At 39.4% G+C, this 23,770-nt stretch overlaps 1 protein-coding gene across 2 annotated transcripts in view; it reads right to left on the bottom strand.

The window, feature by feature from the left end:
- IQGAP2 (IQ motif containing GTPase activating protein 2) overlaps window positions 1–23,770 on the bottom strand; it is a 306,128-nt gene that overhangs the window by 15,918 nt on the left and 266,440 nt on the right. For both annotated transcript variants that reach the window (XM_017527675.2, XM_037738181.1), the window contains exons 24-31: window positions 23,448–23,672; window positions 21,793–21,933; window positions 21,345–21,429; window positions 20,678–20,910; window positions 17,812–17,944; window positions 11,727–11,829; window positions 11,040–11,181; window positions 350–437 (exon numbers count right to left, since the gene is read on the bottom strand). In XM_017527675.2, coding sequence (XP_017383164.1) covers window positions 350–437; window positions 11,040–11,181; window positions 11,727–11,829; window positions 17,812–17,944; window positions 20,678–20,910; window positions 21,345–21,429; window positions 21,793–21,933; window positions 23,448–23,672 — 1,150 coding nt within the window. The remainder of the gene's footprint in view (window positions 1–349; window positions 438–11,039; window positions 11,182–11,726; window positions 11,830–17,811; window positions 17,945–20,677; window positions 20,911–21,344; window positions 21,430–21,792; window positions 21,934–23,447; window positions 23,673–23,770) is intronic.

Below are 23,770 nucleotides of genomic sequence, written 5' to 3'. Positions count from 1 at the left end.
ACATCCTGTCAGCTAGAACTCTCTCAACGGACTTATTTGCCCATCTACTATGTGATAAAGTTTATGATGAACATTTCCAGGCTTTGAAAAACCCAAAACTATCTTCCTAGTTAAGGGCAAAAGTATATTTGGTATGAATTTGGTGCCATATTTTCTTTTTCATTCCCATTGATACTTTATACAGGTTTATATATGGCTGAACTCAGTCCACGACAGTGACGAATAAAATTCTTTACTTCTGGACCATGTCAGACACAGTTTCTCTGAGATAATAAACATTTGGCATAAAGATTTATTAAGGAAACCAACTCTTGTCTATTTAATTATTTTACACATAAAGACAAATTACCTGTTGCGCAGTTGCTGGTGTCTCTAAGATTTCTGCCAGTGTGTTCCCAGGCTGGTTCCGGATCACATCAATTATCAGCTTTTTGGTCCTTAACAAAACAGAGAAAGAGACAGACTTTCAGACAGTAGTCCTTAGGCACAAAAATCTGCTTCTCCTAAGAGAGAGCACAAACACATACAATACTGAAGCTTCAAGGACAGTATCTTACAATAAAACATTTTTGCAGATATTCAGCAGGTCTGCTGTAAGGCTCCTGAAAGTTTATGAATGCTTGATAATCAAAGTCTGGGCTGTATGTGCTTGATGCTGCAGGATTATACTGTCAGTATCATGGGCACAAGTGTGTCACAGATTTCTTCTTTAAATCCTTTTCCTTCTTTTTTAGACGGAGACTACTTTTTGGTGGGCAGGAGGAACAAGTGCTGCTGATATGGCCTGCCATTGCAGAATGCAAGAATGATATCTAATATTCTCCTTTACTACAGGACTTAGACTTCTGAGCCAGTTTCATACCTCATAAGTTTTTAGGAGCCAGACCAACTGTTACCTTTCCTGCTATCAGAAAGTTATGAAAGAGTCTGAAGACCAGTGGGAGCAAAAATCCATCGTGGGCTGTGGAGGCTTGGGCTGTCAGCTGACATAGCAGCTTGGAGGATGCTGTTCAAGGGCCTGAGCAACTTACAAATAGGGTTAGGTCCTCACCTTCAGGTGGAAGAGAATAGAAGAGCTTCTCAGTAAACAGTAAAGAGCTGGAAAATTCTTCTGAAAGTATGAAAACCATATGTTTTTTCATAGGTGTTCTTTATGGCAATTGGCCACCCCTTCCTAGTGAGGGACCAGGTTATGTACTTATGTAAAAAGGTTTTAACATAAAAGCTAAATGGTCCAGTTTGCTCACTTTTACATAAGGTGGAAACAGTGTTATTGAAAATGGCTTTCTTTCTAAAAAGAAAAAACGGGCCAGGTATGATGGCTCACTCCTGTAATCCCAGAACTTTGGGAGGCTGAGGCAGGTGGATCACCTGAGGTCAGGAGTTCCAGAGCAGCCCGTCCAACATGGTGAAACCCCGTCTCTACTATGAATACAAAAATTAGCTGGGCATGGTGACACGTGCCTGTAATTCCAGCTGCTCAGGAGGCTGAGGTGTGAGAATTGCTTAAACCTGGGAGGCAGAAGTTGCAGTAAGCTGAAATCTTGCCATGCACTCCAGCCTGGGGGACAGAGTAAGACTCCGTCTCATAAATAAATAAATAGAAAAGAAAAAAAAATGCAAACAGAACTTTAAATTACACATACACTGGTCTAATCAATGTCTAAAGTTTCACTTTTACTGTAGTCCCATTACTGCATTTAACTTTAGTTCTCTCAAAGTCATTGCATGTTATCACTGAATGACTAATTTTTCTTCCTAAACTCTAGCAGGAAGTGTTCACATAACATAAAATTTTCAATTTTTTTTTTTTAGATGGAGTCTCTCTCTGTTACCCAGGCTGGAATGCAGTGGTGCAAACTTGGCTCACTGCAACCTCTGACTCCTGGGTTCAAACGATTCTCCTGCCTCAGCCTCCTGAGTAGCTGGGATTATAGGCACATACCACACCAGGCTAATTTTTGTATTTTTCACCATGCAAAGATGGGGTTTCACCATGTTGGCCAGGCTGGTCTTAAACTCCTAACCTCAATTGATCCGCCCGTCTCGGCCTCCCAAAGCGCTGGGATTACAGGCGTGAGCCACCATGCCTGGCCAAATTTTCACATTTTGAAGCATATGGGCAACTACCCCCAAATGATAGAGGAAACCCTCCAAGTTAATTACAAATATATGACTTTTGAAAATAGGATAACATCCAATAAACCATTTGTAAACATCATTTTTTTTCTTTTCCTATTTATCAGAAGTCTGTGGGAAAAGAATTATCACAATGTGTCTTCCTTTCCTCCCTTCCCCCTAGCCTTTGGAGGACCATTTCCTCTGGCCCCATGACCCTTTGCTGCTGGGGATTTACAGGCTGTCTGGGAATGCACTAATTACAGCCACGTGGGGGATGGCCCAGTTCCTAAGGTGACTTGGCCGAGAAAGCCATGTATCCCTTCCTTCCTACACACCTCCTTCCTCCAGCCATCATCATCAATGTAAACAGGAACACTGAGCTAAAAATAAAAGCTTTGGATGATTAAAAAACGTAAATATAGTAACTTTCTTATTTGAAATAATATTCTCAGAACTGATTGTAATATACAATTCTAGGGAACGTCTGGTTCTTTAGAGGAGCTGTGTGATAACCAAATGACTGGTCATTAAAACATGCCCACAAAAGACAAAGAATGTTTATTTGCTCAGGAGTTGCTGGAGGACAAACTGCTTGTACACCTACTTCTCTTGGGCTTCTACTTCCTACCAGGCCTGTGGAATTCATTGCCAAAGTTCTACCTCAGACATAAGTAACCATCTGGTCCCATGAAAGGGAACTCACCTGCTTCCCACTAGAGTGCGTCTAGTGCTTAAGGACAATGGGGAAGGACAGATTTAAAGCCAAATCTGTCTTGGCTTGGGCTCTTGTTGCATATTAGCTGTGTGGATTTATGAAAGTTATATAATCCCTGTAGGTTTGGTTTTTTTCATTTACAAAACAGGAATGTCTCAGGACTGATGCAAGGATTGGATGAAAAGATCTAAAGCGTTCTGTGAGGTCTGGCACATGGGTAAGCACTCACGTGGCCATTAAAGCTGTGCTGGCCACGATGGCAGCCACTGGCCACAGGTGGCACTTAAGCACTTGAGACATGGCTAGTACAAACTGAGATGTGCTGTGAGTGTGAGACACACACTGGAGTTTGAGGATGTTGTATGAAACAAAGAATGTACAATATCTCATCCATTTTTAAAATTTATTACATATTGAAATATTTTGGGATATATTGGGTTAAGTAAAATATATTACTAGAATTAACTTCATCTATTTCTTTTAAAATGAGGCTCTAGAAAACCTAAAATTACATGTAGCTCATATTACATTTCTTTTGGGAAGTACAATATTGGCGTATTCCACTCACAAACAGGACCTCACTCTGAGAGGCCTGCCTTCCAGGGACACCTAGTCATGGTGCCTCATTAGTCATAGGACTGTGGCCTGGAGGGAGACCTTTGAAAAACAATCCAATCCTTGATTGAACAAATGTGGCAACTAAGACCTAAGAGACTAGAGCTGCAGAAACAGGTCCAAGTCCCTTTCCCCATCAGCAGCCCCTCAAAAACCTATACAGAAGAGTTAAGACTGTGTCCTTCTATCCTCTCTTCTGCCATCTTTCCTTTTCCCAACTGGAACCCCTCAGTCCCTTAAAGCTCCTCACAATGGCATCTGCAGAGAGCTCACAGTCCTGCTCACATTCCAGTTGCCAATGACCTTAATATGCATCCCCCTTCCCACCCCAGTCCAAATACAACATTCTGGATATGGTCTGACCAGCATAATCAACTGCTTAGAGCATTGGCGCCAAGGCTCTTCCTACAATACGTAAGGTAGGTTGATGCAAACCACAGGTCTTGCCCTCCCGAATGAGGAGATATCTAATCTTGAAAAAGGATGAAGGAAAAAAAAGAAGAAATACACCAGGGACTTTATTCATCATAGCTGTGCTCAAACCCCACTGCAGATAAATGAGCCCATATGGCACTTGTAAGCTGGTGTGGCCCCTTGGGTTTGGCCACTCCATTCATATGGCATCTATTATTACCAGCAGCATTCCTGAGGCTCCCCCTCTGTCATCTACTTATAGTGTGGCCAAGGTTGAAAAGGAATTAGTGTTTGTGGAAGCTAAGGAATATTTTCAATATTTAAAATTTTAACAGCATAATTTACATTATTAGCTCCAGACCTCAAATACCACCTTAGCCATTTAGTGCTCCTGCTAATTTGGACCAAAAAGCAAGAAAATCTTTCAGCTGGGATCATGGATACCTAAACTTAATCATGTGATAGGAAATTCTTAAGAGATGACAACTTAAGCACTCAAGCAGCTAAGTATGATTAAAAACCACAAATATTGGCTTCTACTTAAACGCACATACTTTTGTGGGAAACTAAGCTTAATAAAGGCCATAAGGATCACATATTTTAAATTGAATCATAAGTTAAAATGAAAGGTTTACAATTGCATAGTTCTAAATAATTTATATGGTATTAATCATAATTTCATGTGATCATCATAGCCCTTCTTTTCCCTTCTCTTCTATGTTATGGAGGAGAAAACTGATGGCTAGGCAACTTGCTGAGTTCTGTGGCTAATAAGCAATAGATTGAGGCTATAACCCTATTTCATCCTAAGGCTCCTCGACTAGGCTTCGGGACTCCTTGACCAGGCTTGTTTTCTTTTCTTTTCTTTTTTTTTTTTTTGACTATCCCTGTGCTTGGTAGTATTAGAAAAACAGCAATAGCCCAAACTGATGTTCTCTATTCCATAAACATACACAAGGGAAAGAGAAATAAATATTTCTTCTGACTCTAATATGTGCCCTTTGTCCCTCCTCTTTGGCCTGGAAAGATGCTCCAGCCTCCGTTACTCAGTACCTGCTTGGCTATAATCTCATTATTTATTCTAGGATTCTTAAGAATGCAAAGAACAATGACCTTGCCCTTGACACATTGTAAATCTTTATGATCAAGAGTGTAGGCCCTGGAGTTTAAAATCATTTGGGTTTGAATCTCTGCTCCACTTAGTAACTGCATTACCCAGGAAGAGGTTTATATCTGTTCTGTGCCTAGTTTCCTCATCTGTAAAATATTGATAATAACCTCCACTCTTTTGGGGTTGCTGAGAATATTACATATATATTTTATATAAATTTATTTTAATATATATATGCACACATTATTCTCTTTCTCTCTTTACAGATGTGTGTCCCTTTTTCAAAATGTTTGGGCCCAAAAGTGTTTCAGATTTTGGATCTTTTCAGATTTTGGAATATTTGTATTATATACTTACTGGTTCAGCTTCCTAAATCCGAAAATTCAAAACACTCCAACGAGCATTTCCTTTGAGCACTGTCAGTTCTCAAAAGGTTTAGAATTTTGGAGCACTTTGCATTTGGTATTGTGTATGCACACACACACACACACACACACACACACAGAGTATATAAAAACTGTCCCTGGTCCATGGTAAGCACTACATAGGTGTTTGCTATTATCATCTTCATTCTCATCTAATGAGTAAGAATTATGAGACTAGCACGGAATTAAATTTATAAGCATAATGATTAACAATGCCTCAAATTCTGCTACTGTGGGGGACCCAATGAAGATGAGTTACTTATGACTGGAAAGCTAGTGACACTGTAATTCAACATAAGGGCATTTCTGAAAGTTAAGAATACAATCTGTTTAACAAAAAAGCAGAATAGTTTTTTGATAGAGAAAGGCTAGGTATTTTTGTCCCAATTGCTCTGCATTTCCTGTCCACTTCATATCTTATAAAAGTCACTGTCTGTCTGATTTTAGTTAGATTTGGTTCTCTAATGAATCTCAAGAACTATATCTTATGCTTGAGGTACAAATTTGGTTTATTAGCTTGGAAAAGAATCATTCTCAGCAGAGGGTTCTAATCAATATTTTAAAAGAGTGGTCCCCAGCCTTTTTGGCACCAGGGACTGGTTTTGTGGAAGTCAATTTTTCCATGGACCAGGGGTGGGAGATGGTCTCGGGAGGATGATTCAGGTGCATTACATAGATTGTGTACTTTATTTCTATTATTATTGCATTGTAATATATAATGAAATAATTATATAACTCACTATAATACAGAATAAGTGGGAGCCCTGAGCTTGTTTTCCTACAACTAGACAGTCTGATCTGAGGGTGATGGGAGACAGCGACAGATCATCAGGCATTAGATTCTCATAAGGAGTGTGCAACCTAGAACCCTTGCATGTGCAGTTCACAATAGGGTTCGCACTCCTGTGAGAATCTAATGCTGCCACTGATCTGAAAGGAGGCGGAGCTCAGGTGTTAATGCCAACGATGGAGAGCAGCTGTAAATACAGATGAGCTTCACCTGCTCCCCTCCTGCTGTCAGCCTGTTTCCTAATAGGCCAAGGACTGATACTGGTACTTTTAGACTTTAGTTTCCTTGCCTCAAAGAAGACTCTTCAGTTTTCAAGTTTCCTGTCAATGCTGTACTTTGTAATTACCTGTTAGTATCAAGATTTTTCAAATATGTACTTTAAAGGAAATATATTTAGAAGTAGGGCTTGTCTAAAATCATAGAGCTAAATCTATTGAATCTTTTGGGCAAAACCCAAATTTCACTTTCAGGGATGGCTAACTAGTCAGTTCTGATTTCAAATTGTTAACCTACATGGATGACTGAACTGCTTAGTAAAGTAGTTGGCCAACAGTAAGATCTCACAGTATGCCCAGAAGAAGGCCTTTGAGCATAGAAGACTTAGGTCCTCTATTAAAACACTGGCATTAAGCCTTTTTTACATACATAGAAAAGTTGATCCTAAAATTCACATGTAACTGCAAGAGACCCATTCAACTGCAAGACCAAAACAATCTTGAAAAAGAAGAAAGAAGTTGGAGGACTTCCCTATTTCAAAACTCACTACAAAGCTACAGTGATCAATACAGTATGGCACTAGCACAATGACAGATGTAAGTGAATGAAGTGGAATTGAAAATCCAGAATAAAGCCATACACATGGGGCAATTGGTTTTTGACAAGGGTGCCTAGACTATTCCATGGAGAAAGAATAGTCTCTTCAACAAATGGTTCTAGGACAACTGGACATCCATATGCAAAAGAATGAAGGTGGACACCTGTCTCACATCACACACAAGAATTAAAAAGGGTTAATAGCTCTAACTGTAAAAGCTAAAACTACAGACCCTTGGAAGAAAACACTGGAGTAAATCTCACAAGTGACAACAAGAACAGATAAATCGGACTTCATCAAAATAACAAAAATTGTTGCAGAAAAGGACATTATCAAGAAGGTAAAAAGACAACCCACAAAGGGGCAAAAATATTTACAAATCATATATTTGATAAGGGTTCAGTGTCCAGAGTATATAAATGACTCTTTAAACCGAGGAACAAAACCACAAACAACCTAATTTTAAAATGGGCAAAGGATTTAAATAGACATTTCTCAAAAAAACAAATACATACATAGACAAGTGGGTGACAAACATGGAAGGATCTGCAATGTCACTGGTCATTGGAAAAGTACAAACCAGAACCACAGTGAGATATGACTTCATACCCACTAGGATGGCTATTACTAAAAAAAAAAAAAGTCGGGCAGGTTCTGGGCACAGTGGCTCACGCCTGTAATCCCAGCACTTTGGGTGACTAAGACAGGAAGGTCACTTGAGCTCAGGAGTTTGAGACCAGCTTGGGTGACCTGTTGAGACCTCATCTCTATTTAAAATAAATAGTCAGGTCTGGTGGCGGGTTCCTGTAGTCCCAGTTACTGGGGAGGTTAAGGTGAGAGGATCCCTTGAGCCTGGGAGATCAAGGCTGCAGTGAGCTATGACTGCACCACTGCACTCCAGCCTGGGTGACAGAGTGAGACCCTGTCATTCATTCATTCATGTGTACATACATACATATATAAATAGAAAAAAATGTTGGCAAGAATGTGGGAAAATTGGTAATCTCATACCTTGCTGGGGGAGTGTAAAATGGTACAGCCACTGTGGAAAACAGTTTGACAGTTCCTCAAAAACACCGAATTACCATATGACTCAGCAATTCTCCTCCCAGGTATATGCCCAAAAGAACTGAAAACAGGTGTTCAAACAAAACCTTGTGGCCTGGCGCGGTGGCTCATGCCTGTAATCCCAGCACTTTGGGAGGCCGAGATGGGCAGATCACCTGAGGTTGGGAGTTTGAAACCAGACTGACCAACATGGAGAAACCCCATCTCTACTAAAAATACAAAATTAGCCGAGTGTGGTGGCGCACGCCTGTAATCCCAGTTACTCGAGAGGCTGAGACAGGAGAAGGTCTTGAACCCAAGAGGCGGAGGTTGCGGTGAGCCGAGATCAAGCCATTGCACTCCATCCTGGGCAACAAGAGCGAAGCTCCGTCTCAAAAACAAAACAAAACAAAAAACAACAAAACAAACAAAAAAGCTTGTATACAAATTTACACAGCAGCACTATTTACAATAGCCAAAAGGTGGAAACAGCCCAAAGGACCAGCTAATGAGTGAATAAACAAAATGTCATATATCCAGAGAATGGAATATTATATTCAGCTATAAAAAGAAACGAAGTACAGACAGATGCTACAACAGGGATGAACCTTGAACCTTATACCAAGTAAAAGAAGCCAGACACAAAAGATCACAAATTATGATTCAATTTATATGAAATATCTAAGATAGGCAAAAGTTCAAAGAGACAGGAGTGTAGACTAATAGTTGCTGGGGGCTGGGTAGCAGCGGGAAATGGGGAGTGACTACTTAACGGGGACAGGGTTCACGTCTGATAAAAATGTCCTGGAACTATTGGGAGGCCGAGGCGGGTGGATCATGAGGTCAAGAGATCGAGACCATCCTGGTCAACATGGTGAAACCCCGTCTCTACTAAAAATACAAAAAATTTGCTGGGCATGGTGGTGCGTGCCTGTAATCCCAGCTACTCAGGAGGCTGAGGCAGGAGAATTGCCTGAACCCAGGAGGCGGAGGTTGTGGTGAGCCGAGATCGCGCCATTGCACTCCAGCCTGGGTAACAAGAGCGAAACTCCGTCTCAAAAAAAAAAAAAAAAATGTTCTGGAACTAGACAACAGTGATGGTTGCACACTGCGAATGTACTAAATGCACGTACACTTTAAAATGGTAAGTTTTACGTGTATTTTACCACAATAAAAAATAAACCCTCTGCTGGCTCTACATAGTGTGGTGATTAAAGTAGCAGGTGTTTGTTTTCAACTCTGGGTACTGGGAGAGAGCCCCACAAGGGCAGAGGCTGGTTAATGGGTAAGGCAGACAGGACAATGTCCCAGGTTTCCCAGGCTAAGACACATTGCGTCGAGATATGCCTGACTTTGATGGTTTTATCTTTAAAATGTGATTTCCTAGAATTTGTGGTATCATGGAAACTGGTGTTTAGGAATAAGTATACATATACATGATATTCAGATTATTTGAATTTTGAACTACCCAAATTGTGATTCCCAGGCATCATGCAGACATTTGAGTTGATGGCAAAGAAAATAATGTTCAAATAGCAGACAAAACTAATTAAGAAAAAATTTTTTTCACATGACTTTTAAAGGACAAAGCTTATGAGATCATTGGATACTTGGCCTAATTTCATTTACATGACAAAGCCACACAATCTGTATTTCAGTGATCTTTATAACTGGCACTTGTTCAGAGGAACCCAGGGAGTAGACTTTCCCCCCTCTTCTCTCTTGCCCTGCCCTGAACCGTCTCCCTGAAAGTTTGATCTGCCTTGGTAACCTGTAGTCAAACTCAACTCTTGTGAGGCTAAGGGTGAGTCCTAGTTTGCAGCTTGGTTGCTGTCCTACTGTTGAGCTGTGCTTTCCACCCCTGTAGGGCAGGGGCTGTGACCGGCTTGTTTACTGCTGTATCCCCAGCCTCAAGCCCAGTGCATGAACACAGAGTAGGTAATTAAGCATTTGCTGCACGATCAAATGGAGGCTCAGATGATCTAAGGACAAAATCAACAAGCCTAACAGAAGAATATATCAATACAGCACACTGAAGAACCTCTTCCTGTTGTTTTCATACATGATTGAATCTTAAAAAAAAAATCAAGTGGCGATGAATGCCATCTTCATTCACACTTCAAGCACGCTTTAGCACATCCATGGCAGGAGAGAAAGCTCTTGCCACAAATAAAAACAACCTCTGAACTCAGGACAGGTAGCTTGGAAGTAATATGTGAAGTACTGTTTCGACGCGTACTTGTTCCCTTTTGTCCTCATTTTTCCACTTCCAGTCTGCGTCTCACCCCAATATATAACTGTTCTAATGTACCGATATGCATTCTCGAGTTTGTATAAATTGAAAACTGCATTGCTTTCAGCGTGTGTTTTTGATTTATGGTGTTGTATCACGAATCTCATTCTCTTTCCTACTCTGTGTGGAATACCATTGGTGCTTTGATGGAGAAAAGATAGTATTATTGAAGTGTGAATACTTCACTTGAAATCTTTGGTGGCAGGAAATAGGGTACAAATAAAGTCAAAGCTGATAAACATATCCAGGCTCAGTTTAATAGGAAGGAAGGCCAGTAAACCAGATGCTATTATAATGTCTTATCACAGGTAAGCCTTTTTACATTATTAATTTTATACTGGAAATTAATGTTGTTTAACTGAACTTCTTCACTTATCAACTGGCCACTTTGTAACATATATTTCCCTTCATTTACCAAAGAGCTTGCATAAGCTGAGTTAACCACTTCTCAAAGGAAAGCAATCAAATTATTGCATGGAAAACTAAAACCCAAGGAAGGTGTTGTAAACTATTATAACATTTAATTCCTTCCTAAAGAGTCTATTATCCTTTGGTTAGATGTTTGGTGGATATACATAATATATTGAAATGTTCACATACTTGTAAATAAATTAGTTTGGATTTAGCCTTCTTTGAATTTGCATGGTTTAAGATGTGTATTTGGAGACATGTGCCGTTTAACCCCCAAACTTACTTTATCATGAGGCTTCGGCTATCTATAGCCTCACCGTCCTCTATGTCATATTTGCTTGTCAAGACAAGAGAAATCTCGGTCTTTGAGAGCTGACTTAGTGTATTTGCCTTGTTAGGGTCATTGGGGTCAACTGCTCCTTCCCCTGTAGGGAAAAAAAAAAGTTGCGTTATTTTTTCCAATTTACTCGTTGTGATGACGACACCAACAATGTAAGACAAAGGTTCTGTGGGAAAAGCTCAGTAATTAAATGGGAGATCATGATCTTCATAAAACCCACATTCTACTACAGCTAAAGGGGCTTTTTAAAATATTTTATTGAAAAATTAAAATGACATGGGACATATATTTCAAATACAAACAAATTACTAAAAGGTATAACTTAATAAAAGTATTTCTCATTTTCTAATAAATTTGGTTCTTTAATGATGCTTTCTTTCTGTATAATACAGGTTGACAATTTCTTTTTCACATATCTGGAGCTTACCTTCAAGAATATTGAATTATTTTACAATCTCAGATGCTATCAGTTACAGAACTCTTACTGTAGGAAGGGGCAAGTGTAGTTGTTATTTATGTTTAAGCATTAAATTCCAAAAGAAATTGTTTTATCTAGCATAGGAAAATCAACCAACCAACCAACCCAATTAAACAAAAACCAAGTGATAAGTAGAAGGAACAAGCTCTTACCAAGAAAAGATTCCACGGTTGGCACCTCTCCCAGAGACCCCAGCAATTCACTTAGTAAGTCATTTTTTTCAGGGGTAATTGCATCCTGGTGTTCCAACAGGAGCTTTATGTATAAAGCAACAAACACACACAAAGATAAGAGTAAATTCTCAACTGTACCATATTTATGTCAAATTTTTCATAATTTCCTCCTGATACCATTTAAATCTTAAATACAAGTATGACATTTATAACAATTAGAGACATAGATACAGTTTTTATTGTATCTCAGAGGGAAGCACCTACTCTACTTCAAGAAACTGTAGCAAGAAACATGTACATAAACCCTTTTTCAGCAAGGTCTGCCAAGGGGCAGCCTTCTACCACCTGATTTTTATGCTTCACTATACCTCTATAGAAAAAGTCAAAACTGGCCAGGTGAAGAGTCCAGAATGAGGCAGGTCTTTCAGCTAACCTTGGTAGCAAACTGGAAGGGCATTTACATCTCTATGCAGATAAATTATTCAGTAACAAACACTACAGTTACCTTCTTCTTAATCACTATTTTAGCTGTTTCAATCTCTTGCATTGAAGATCTCTCATGGGTAAGGACGTAAGAGACTAGATGTCTTGAGTGGTTTCCCCTTTCCTGATCCTAAGAAGGCCCAAAGTTGAGTAACATCTGCTGGGGTCTTGCCAGGTCTTAAAGGAAACTCCTGAGGAGTAGCAGCACTTGGCAGCCGGGGGGGAACCATGAAGGACAACACATCTGTGTTTTTGTTTGTTTGTTTTTTAAATTTAAACAAATTTGACCAGGCACTGTGGCTCACGCCTGTAATCCCAGCTCTCAGGGAGGCAGAGGCAGGAGGATAGTTTGAGCCCAGGAGTTTGAGACCTGCCTGGGCAATATAGCAAGACCCTGTTCTCCACAAAAAGAAAAAAACAAAAAGACAAAAAAAAAAAAAAAGCTTAATTTAAACAAATTTTAATGGAGTCAGTTTAATTATTACGACCTTATACATGAACAGCAACACATCTGTTTTTGTTTGCACTTCTAATTGGATTGAAACAACATTTCCAAAGTATGAAACTAGCAATCCTGGAGACAAGAGATATAATTTGTTGTTTTGAGCAACTATTTTATAAAACTCTGCATCATAATGATAAAGCTAGTTCCTTTTCCATTTTCAATGTTTTTTTCTCAACAGCTTTCCGAAATAGAATTCACATACATCATATCCACTCACTGAAAATGCATGGTACAATGGCTTTTAGTGTATTCACAGAGTTGTGCAGCCATTACCACTCTCTGACTGTAGAGTGGTTTCACTACCCTGAAAGAAACTGTGTATCCATTGGCAGTCACTCTCCATTATCTCTTCCTTCTATCCCCTGGAAACCACGAACATACTCTGTATGAATTTGACTACTCTAGGTACCTTATATAAGTGGTATTTGTCTTTTCGTGACTGGCTTATTTCACTTAGCATAACACAGTATTTATCTTTTTATGACTGGCTCATTTCAATTAGCATAATGTCCTCAAGATTCCTCCACGTCGTAACATGTATCAGAATTTCCTTCTTTTTAAAGCTGAATAATATTGCATTGTATGACTATAGCACATTTTATCCATTCATCTGGTGATAGACACTTGGCTGTTGTGAATAATGCTGCTACGAACATGAGTAAACAAAAAACTCTGACTCTGCTTTCAATTTTTTGTGGGTATACACCCAGAAGTGGCACTGTTAGATTATGAGGTAATTATATGTTTAATATTTTTAAATTGATCATGCCACCATATTCCAGCCTCTATGTTTAAATTTTTGAGTAACCCCCATACTGTTTCCACAGCAGCTGCACCATTTGACATTCCCACCAACGGGGTGCAAGGATTACATTTTCCTCACATCCTTCTCAACACTTATTTTCTGTTCTTTGGGTTTTTTTGTTTTTGATATTAATCATCCTAATGGGTGGGAGTGGCATCTCACTGCAGTTTCAATTTTGATTTCTCTAATTATTAGTGATGTTGACCATCTGTATACTTCTCTGAAAAAACATCCCTTCAAGTCCTTTGTTCATGTTATAATTGGGTTGTTTTGCTGTTGATTTGTAGGAATGCTTTATATATTCTAGGTGTTAACCCTTTACCAGACATATGATTTGCAAATATTTTCTCCCATTCCACAGGTTATCTTTTCACTCAGTTGATTGTGTCCTTTGATGTGTAATTGTCCAATTTTTAAATTGGATGGTTTCTACCATTGAGTTGTAGGATTTCTTTATGTATTCTAGATACAAGTCCCCAATCAGATACATTATTTATAACTATTTTCTTTCATTCTCTTTGCTGTCTTCTCATTTTTTTTTCTTTTTTGGAGACAAATTCTCGCTCTGTTGCCCAGGCTGGAGTGGTTCACTGCAACCTCCACCTCCCAGGCTCAAGCCATTCTCGTGCCTCAGCCTCTAGAGTAGCTGGGATTACAGGAATGCGCCACTACACCTAGCTAATTTTTTTATTTTTTAGTAGACACAAGTTTGATCCATGTTGGCCAGGCTGATCTTGAACTCCTGGCCTCAAGTGATCCACCTGCCTCAGCCTTCCAAAGTGCTGGGATTACAGGTGTGAGCCACTGTGCCTGGCCGATTTTGTTTTTTTTCTTTTCTTTTTTAATGAGACAAGGTCTCACCCTGTTACCCAGGCTAGGGTACAATGGCATGATCATGGCTCACTGCAGCCTTGAACTCCTGGGTTTAAAGGATCCTCCTGTCTCAGCCTCTTGAGTAGTTAGGACTACAGGCATGCACCAGTACACCCAGCTTTTTGCCCTTTTTTGTAGAGATGGGGCTATGTTGCCCAGGCTGGTCTCGAACTCCTGGTCTCAAGCAACCCTCCCGCCTTGGCCTCCCAAAGTACTAGGATTACAAGCATGAGTCACCATGCCTAGCCTCAATTTCTTGATATTAATGTTTAATAGCTCAAAAGTTTTCAATTTTGATGAAGTCTATTTTATTTCGTTCCTTTGCTGATTGTGTGTTTCGTGTCATATCTAAGAAACTCCTGCCTAATTCAAGGTCACAAGATTTACTCCTATATCTTATTTCAAAGAGTTTTATAGTTTTAGCTCTTACATTTATGTCAATGATCCATTTTGAGTTCACTTTATGTACAGAGTGGAAGGAAGGAGCCCAACTGCATTTTATGGCATGTAAAGATGTCCCAGCACCATGTGGAGATGCTGTTTTCCCAATGAACTGTCTTAGTCCCTTGTCAAAATGAATTGACCATAAATTTGATGGCTACTTTCTAGACCCTGAATTCTACCCCATTGGTCTTTATGTCTATCTTTATGCCAGCATTGCAGAGTTTTGATTACTGCTTTTTCTGTTCTCTTTTAATCTTTAAGATCAGTGAAGGACAGAGTATCTGTTTAATGCTAAATTTTTCTTAGCATTTCCCTGACACATGCTAATTGGGTTGTTAACAGAGAGAGAACACATCTCAGATGCATAACTTCAAGGCTAGGAAGTGACTGTATCCAACTATTTTGTTTTCATTACACTTATTTTCCTCTCAAGTTTCTGTGTATGGCAAAGCATGCTAGTTTTTCACTATTATAGAGGTACTTTATTTCAAAGCAAAAAAATTACGTGTTGTTCTTAAAAAGGTGAGTTGATTCGTAGAAAGACATTAAATAAATAATAGAGGTGATACAAAGATCGGACAAAATCTGGAAAGATGGTACATATTTTGGAGGAAAAATTAAGAGACAAGAACAAAATTGCAAGATGGATAAATTTATGTTCTTGTTCTCTGATGAGACAGGGCAATTGATTTGGCTGTTGTCTTTGGAAACGATGGTTTAGGTGGCCAGCTCCTATGCTTCATTCTGACAAAATCTCCTGAAGAGCTTATTTTGAAGTTCTTACATCTTCCTTAGAGAAAAAGGCAAGCACATGGCCACAGGCTTGACAAGTCCTGCTACTGCTGTGCTTGTGTCTACACACAGACGCCTCCACACAGAAGGCAGACAGTAAACAGCAGTCTTCCTATGAAATTACACAATTTCCCCACGTTACATCTGCTTCCAACCTAACACAGGAAGGAATTCCAAATCGGTCACAAGCTGTCTTTCCCAGGATTTAATTCTGTTTTCAATTATTGTTAACAAAAGAACAGACTATTTCTCCTTACAGACTTCTAAATTAACAGAGTGACATTTTCTCTCTGCTACCCTTGGGAAAAAATCTCTCACTCTCAAAAAGTCCTCCCCACCATTTTTTTTCTTGCATATGGATATTGCATTCAGCAAATGTGCAGCAAAGATGTATACATTTTTTAGAGATGAATAATGTACCATAAAAATAGATAAGTGGGTCATTGCTCAAATATAAACGAGTCTGTTTGTCCAGTAGATAACTGTTTTGTAAGTAACGCATTGCTAGATTGCTGGACGGTTTTCCTTATAATCTAGGGTGTTTATATACAGAGAAAAGAAGGATAGCCTATTCATGCCGTCAGTACTTATTGAGAGCTTGATGTGAATGTCAGGGAAGTTCCCTGTTCCAGCCCTTAAAGAAGAAAATCAATAGTAGATTCAATCGTTCCTTCAAAGCTGCATTCAAGCTTTAGTTGCTTAGATGAGCTTAATCATAGACTGAAATTTTAAGCCGCTAGTCTGCTAATTGTTAGTATGTCTGGTTTGATGGGGGCTGGAGCACAACCTTTGAGAATGTATATTTGTTATGCTTTCCCCTTAGCCGTCTGTATAATCCAAAGTCGGATGCATCCTTAACTGAAGCATCTAGAACTCGGATGTGCATCTGAATCACCTGGGATTTTGTTAGAATGCAGATTCTAATTTGGGAGGTCCAGGGTGATTGCTAACATGTCCCCAGGACCTTGCTTTAATTTATGAAGTCTGAAACTATTCTTGAAAAAGTTACCTTTAAAAAACCAAGACTTTTCAGGAAATACGTTCCAATTGATGTTAAAAACAAAACACCACAAGCCCTTCAATGCAATGCTTAGCTTTTTTTTTTTTTTTTTAACTTCTAACGATTGCAAAACCATCTAAATCCTCCCAATTCCTTCCGCATGCCACTGAGCACAGTGCCCTGCGCCCCAAAGATACTTAATACACAGCAGCGAGGTCTGCATGCAAACCGGATGTAGATGTCATAACACAGCACATGATGTGGAAAACTGCCTGCTTCCAAGAAATGGGGGTTTCCAGAACAAGGAAAGTGATTATTTGCAGGAGGCTACTATTGGGTGGTAGTTTCTTGTTTTCTTTCCGTAGCCTGTTTACTACCTCTCTATGTTACAACATTAGAATAAAAATAATATTCTCATTTCCTTCAGAAAATTACTGGAAAAGCTGAGAGGGTTCCTGGAAGAGGGAAGAGACAGGGTGTGGGTCTAGATAGCATGGCTTTGGTGGACGGGAGAACACCGTGGCCTGTCCCTGCCCAGAGCTTAAACAGCATATTTACAATCTGGCTTCATTTTTACTATGTATTTATTTTTTTGAGGCACAATCTCGCTCCATTGCCGAGGCTGGAGTACAATAGTACAATCATAGCTCAGTGCAGCCTCTAACTCCTGAGCTCAAGTGATCCTCCCATCTCAGCCTGTTGAATAGCTGTGACTATAGGGACATAATACCAAACCCGGCTAATTAAAAAAAAAAAATTTAGTAGAGATGGGTGTTTCCCTATGTTGCCTGGGCTAGTCTCAAACTTGTGGGCCGAAGTGATCCTCCTGCCTCAGTCTCCCAAAGTGTTGGGATTACTGGCATAAGCCACCGTCCTGGTCACAATCTGGCTTTGTAAATGGATTATGCCGAAAGTACACTTTCTACTTTGGGGAGAAGTAAGGGAATAAATGTATCATGTAAAAATAGAATTTTCTTGTTTCGGAAAAGGAATTTTATTAATGTATAAGAGTCAAGAAATAAATAATTGAGGGATTTTTAGGGTAAAGAATATAATTATTAGCACATATGTACCATAAGTCCTGTAGAGATTACGCACTTTCTAGATAACAGACATCTAAACCCTGGGTCCATTGCTAAGACGCTTCCCCACTCCCACTTACTGAGTGTGTGCTGATGATTTCTTCAATTGAAATATAAATGACTGGTTTGCTGACTGTCACCAGGTCTGTGTATTTGTCCATATTAAACTTCTCTTCTGGCTCAGGGACATTACATGCTTCTTTGAAATATTTCCTAAAAAAGGGGGAAAAAGTCTTAAGATACACTCAAATTTGTACATTAAACAGTATCATCAAAATAGCTAGGAAATTTTGAATGATGACATGGACTTTGTTCCCATCTCAAACCTTGAGAGGATGTGTCACAGCTTCTTTCAGGCTGGCTTCTGTCTGTTGGAGCGGCATCCATGTTTCTGGATATTGGACCCAGCTCCTCAAACAGGATTGGAGAGAGTGGTAAGGGCCTCAGGCCCTGTTTGTGACTTAGTGATATCAAACTATGGGCAGGTCATCTTAAAAATGTTATTTTAAAAACGGCCCCTGAAACTTAAAAACTCAAACATGATAATTCTTGATCTCAGAATCAAATCTGTGTGATGAATACAATCGAAAAAGCAATTAATCAAATTTGCTGCTATAAACGGCACAAGCTCCCGGGCCTATATCACCCTCATCACGCTTTAGAGCTTCTGTTAGCAGTCTGACAAAAATGAGATCAAGTCTATGCTTCTTCGTTGCTGCAAATATCTGCTGGCTTTTGGAAAGACTTAAGGCTAGACACCCAAATACATAACATCTCTCAGTACTCAAGCCCTAAAAAGTCTATTTTAAACTATAGCAAGTTTTGGCAGAGATCAAGAAAAGTGAGACATGCTGTGATCACAATTTAGTAGTCCATGTATTTTTTGCCTAAACAATCCTTGTGCAGGTAGACTATATATTTTATTCTATAAAGTTGTAAATGTTTTTTATATGCCTGAAATCATCCTTGGTGTCTCGGGACCCGAGTCCTATGTACCTCTGCTTTCCCAGCCAGAGACTGGGGTGGTTAAACAGCAGGCAGCCCTGTTGTGGGGAGCGTGTTCCCATGTGACAATCGGGTTTCCTATGCTGCTTCGGTTATAATTTTTTATAGATTTCTGAGAAACACAAAGGATAAATATGAGTGGAAAAAAGGACTAATTTGGAAGAGGCTCACCTCTTCGGTCTTGTTTCTTCTTAGAGAATAGCTGGGAACATAAGTGATAATAACAGCAGTTAAAAATTCATGAGAAATGTAGGAAACGGATGTTACTCTGTGTGTGTGTGTGTGTGTGTGTGTGTGTGTGTGTGTGTGTGTGTGTCTGGGTCTCACCCTGTCACCTAGGCTGGAGTACAGTGGCACAAACACGGCTCACTGCAGCCTCGATCTCCCGGGCTCAAGTGATCCTCCTGCCTCAGCTTTCTAAGTAGCTGGGACTACAGGTATGTGCCACCATGCCCAGATAATTTTTAAAAATTTTTGTAGAGATGAGATCTCCCTATGTTGCCCAGCCTGGGTATTACTTTTTTAGTCAATGAGAAGAATGAAAAATTAGCAGCTTGAAAAATCAAAACTTTCTGTAGTAAGAGGATTTGGGGTAATTTTCTCACAAAAGGCCAGGAATTCTAAATAGAAATGAATAATCATGAACTACCTTTGTTTTCAGATAAGTCACTCACCCAGAGGGAAACTGAGGAATGGGAAATTAGTTTCCAAGTGAGGATTAAAAGGCCAAATTTATGTATTACTTCTATGGCCTGTTGATTAAATGGCAGACATCAGAACAAACATGACGTGTTTCCTCAGAGCTTCAGGAGAAGTGAATCTGAGTACCCGACTCATGCCTTTCTTGTGAATGATTAGTGACATAATTTGGAAACACAAAATCAATACAATTAAATCTTCTTACATGTGTCATGAAGAAAGGCTTGGGCATAGAACAGAACATATTCATATACGCAATCACCAACAAACATAAAATCTGGGTTTTCCCAACCCTTCAAAATCGAGTATTCCATTTCCTACTACAGTTATTCCTTGGTATGTTTGGGGGATTGGTTCCAGGAAATTTTACATATACATATACACCAAATGTGTACATACTCAAGTTCAAAATTGGCTTTGTGGAACCCATGTATGTGAAAAGTCATCTGTCTGTATATGTGGGTTTTACATCCCATGAATACCGTATTTTCTCAGTCTTTGGTTGAAAAAGCCTGTGTATAAATAGACCCGAGCAGTTCCAACCTGTGTTGATTACAAAGGTCAAAGGTATTTGATGTAAATAAGGGAAATTCTTCCTCATAGGAAAACTTTGTAAAAATGATTCCTCTCTTCTTAGGTCGAGAAAAGCAGAAATCTGATATTCTGATTTTTTTTTTTTTTTTAAATTGAGACAGAGTCTCACTCTGCTGTCCAGGCTGGAGTGCAGTGGCACAATCTTAGCTCACTGCAACCTCTGCCTCATGGGTTCAAGCAATTATCTACTCCAGCCTCCTGAGTAGCTGGGATTACAGGCACCTGCCACCACAGCCTGCTAATCTTTGTATTTTTAGTAGAGACAGGGTTTCACCATCTTGGCCAGGCTGGTTTTGAACTCCTGACCTTGTGATCCACCCACCTCGGCCTTCCTTGATTTTTAAATTCTAAGTACTAGATGCCTGTAGCATACAAGGAAGAACAAGTATTCCTTTTTGTGAGCAGCAGAAATAATATGGAAAAGACTGTGTAGCAGGAGTGCTGCAGTGGGGGCGGGACAGGATTGCCAGACAGAGGCAATCTTGCCTGTACTTCCCTCTGTCTTTCCCCCAGTGGCTGGTAGAAGAAATGCATGTAACCATCTGGGGTTCCTGTCCTCCATGCTCCACCTTAGCTCTGGGCACAGAACACATATTATTCTTGCCTACCATTCTTGCATGTTTCTCTAAAATGAATGGCCCCTCTCACCTGAATTCCTGATACGTCTCTGATAAATAATTGTTCATAGATGAGAGATGCTCATTTTCTCCTTCAAACAGCTTGTTGGAGGCTGCGTGCTGAAGAACCTTGGCCACCGATCCTAAGTTTCTCCTTTGGTCGGAATTTATCTGACCTCCAGCTGTCATGTCGATGATATCAAAGCCATCTGGAGCTACAATGGCTGGATTCATGTACCGGTAGTACAGGAGGTTTCCAACAATCTGGAGTGATGCAGAAGTGCAAGACCATTTTTAAGAGAGAAAACTCAAGAATTTTAGGGTTTTTTTTTAAAAAAAGATACATATTCTACATTTCTCAAGAGAAAGCAGATCATTTTCTGATCTAATCCTAATCAGGAGTTAAGTAAAGGCAATGAATATAATCACACATATTTAATAGCATAATTTACAAAGTTGTTTTTGATGAAAAATGCTCACTGCCCCCAAAATGCTCTAATACGCAGAATTTCAATAACATTTAGGATCTCCAAATTAATCTCAGCTTAATCAATTATCTTGAGAGTCATTAGAAACAGAAGACCTGCAGCTTATTACAAATAATCATACATGGGGAATCATCTTACAAAGTTATATGTTGGTGATTTTGATTCATACCCCCAGGAGAAGCTATGGTGAGATTACCCTTGAAAATCTACCTTTAATAGCTCATCTTCTGTTGCATCGGGGAATTTCTCATGGATCGAATTCTTCAGTACTTTGGCTATATACCTCAATCCATAACTACATATAAAACAGATGACAAAAGAAAATAATGGAAAAAAGGCTGAGTGAGGAAAAAACACACAGCAATTGTTCCAGTCAACTTCAGCTGAGCAGTTTTTCTAAAAATTAAACATAAGATGAGATGGTAATGGAATCACAGGACTTCCACTGATGATAATAACTGAGCTGTGTTTGCTACTGAACTACTGCCCCTTCTTTAGAGAACCAGTTAGGAATTTATAAGGTAAATGTAGGCCATCTTTTAAAATAGTAAACATCGTATAAGGGAAAACTCCTGTCTTCACTACAGGGGCTTATTGTTACATCATATTCCAATAACTTCCAGGAAAGAATGTTAAACTCACTACAAGTACAACTTACGGCAGTAGATCAAGGGAAGAAATGATAGAATTCAGGACTTTGTCGGTGACCCTTCTCAGGTTCTCAATGGAAGCCTCCAGTTTATTTTTCACTTCTGGGTATGTTAGAGCTTGTTCTGTGGTCACATCATAAGGCAACTTGCTGAAAACACAAAGGCTTTAAATTAGCTGGAAGCTTAAGTATAAGCATGAATTTTCCTGCCAAGTTTGTTCTATGTAAAGCTTTGTATAGTGAATTGGACTTTGCCTGCTGACTCCAGTAACAAAATGTTTATTAAGTGAGGGGAGGCTCTACCCTCACAGAGGGACCTTCTGCAACTTGGAGCAGGAAGGACTTGAGGCCGTCCCTCTGGGCTCTTCTGGCAAAATCATAGGCAGACCCAGGTAATTTAGACTCAGCTAAATTTCTTTTAATTATAAAAAGCAAATGTTCTGCCAGGCACAGTGGCTCATGCCTGTAATCTTAGCACTTTGGGAGGCCGAGGTGGGTGGTTTGCCTGAGCTCAGGAGTTTGAGACCACCCTGAGCAACACTATGAAACCCCGTCTCTACTAAAATACAAAAAATTAGCTGGGCATGGTGGCTTGCGCCTGTAGTCCCAGCTACTTGGGAGGGCGGGACAGCAGAATTGCTAGAACGTGGGAGGTGAAGATTGCAGTGTGCCGAGATAGCGCCATTGCACTCCAGCCTAGGCGGCAGAGTGAGACTCCATCTCCAAAAAAAAAAAAAAGAAAGAAAGAAAATGTTCATTATAGAAAAATAAAATCACATATAATCTAAAGCAATACCAAAGCAGACAACCAATTTTCACACCTTAGTGCATAACTGTCCAAGTCTCCTTTGTGCATGTATGTCTATGGGTCTCACAATATTGATGGGTATAATGCAATTTGTGTATATAGACATTCTATACAGGTCTTGTGTGTGTGTATGTACATGAGCATTCTTTTCCCAGAAAAATGGGTTACTGTACCGAACTCCAACTGGAAAATATACCCTGAACATTTTTTTCTGTGCCAACAAATGTGTATGTATACCACCATTCCAAATACTTATTTCATTATGTGCTATACAAGCATTTACTTAACAAATCCCTCAAAGCTAAATATTTTGACTTTTCCTGACTTTTTGTTATTACACACAGGAATGTGACAACCACCCACATAATTACATAATTCTCTGTGTACACTTTATTTCACAGACATCCTTGTACAGGAAACAAGAAACTAGGATTGCTTAAATCTACAAACAACCACTCAGAGTAAGCCAATCCTACCTGGATTGTTAAACCTTACGCGTTAAAGTTACTTGCTTGGTAACTGTAAAAAAAGTACGTATTATCAGGTAAAGAGAGAGTGTGCACCATCTCTAGGTCTAGGTTTAGAAACATACAAAGAAAATAAACAAGGGAGAGAATTATGAAAGTTGTGGCATTGCGGATCACCTGGCTCTGAAATTTGAAAATACCATTTAGTATCAAGATGACCAAGAGTCTGAGAATGTGATTTGCATGGATATGTTAAAGGGAGGTAACATTTTGGATTGACAACTGACTTTGTACGGTTTGTCCAACGAAGTTTAATGGTATAAATAAATACACATGTAAAAATGATCATAAAACATAACTGAAGACCAACACCTTCCTGACTTTGTTACCTGGCCTCTCCAGTCTGTGTTTCTAGTTGGTTCACCCAAGCCTTGTAGACCTCTACAGGGCTTGTGTTGATAATCAGCGACTTGTCGTCGATGATCTCTTTGACCACTGGAGCCAGGAGTTGGCGCAGGGTGTTCTGTCCTCGGGCACCTCTGTTGAAGCTGACGACCATCTTGATGACTGTAGGGTTACCAGTAACTATGTCCTGTACCTGGTCCACTTTCGATCTAAAAAAGCCCAACACGAAAGAAAATGGATTGCTTCTATGGATACAGTGTTTTTTTTTTTTTTTTTTTTTTTTTTTTTTTTTTTTTTTTTTTTTTTT

This window comes from Cebus imitator, unplaced genomic scaffold, assembly GCF_001604975.1.
Source record: "Cebus imitator isolate Cc_AM_T3 unplaced genomic scaffold, Cebus_imitator-1.0 Scaffold50, whole genome shotgun sequence".
Taxonomy (NCBI): domain Eukaryota; kingdom Metazoa; phylum Chordata; class Mammalia; order Primates; family Cebidae; genus Cebus; species Cebus imitator.
This window is presented reverse-complemented; position numbering and strand designations above follow the sequence as displayed.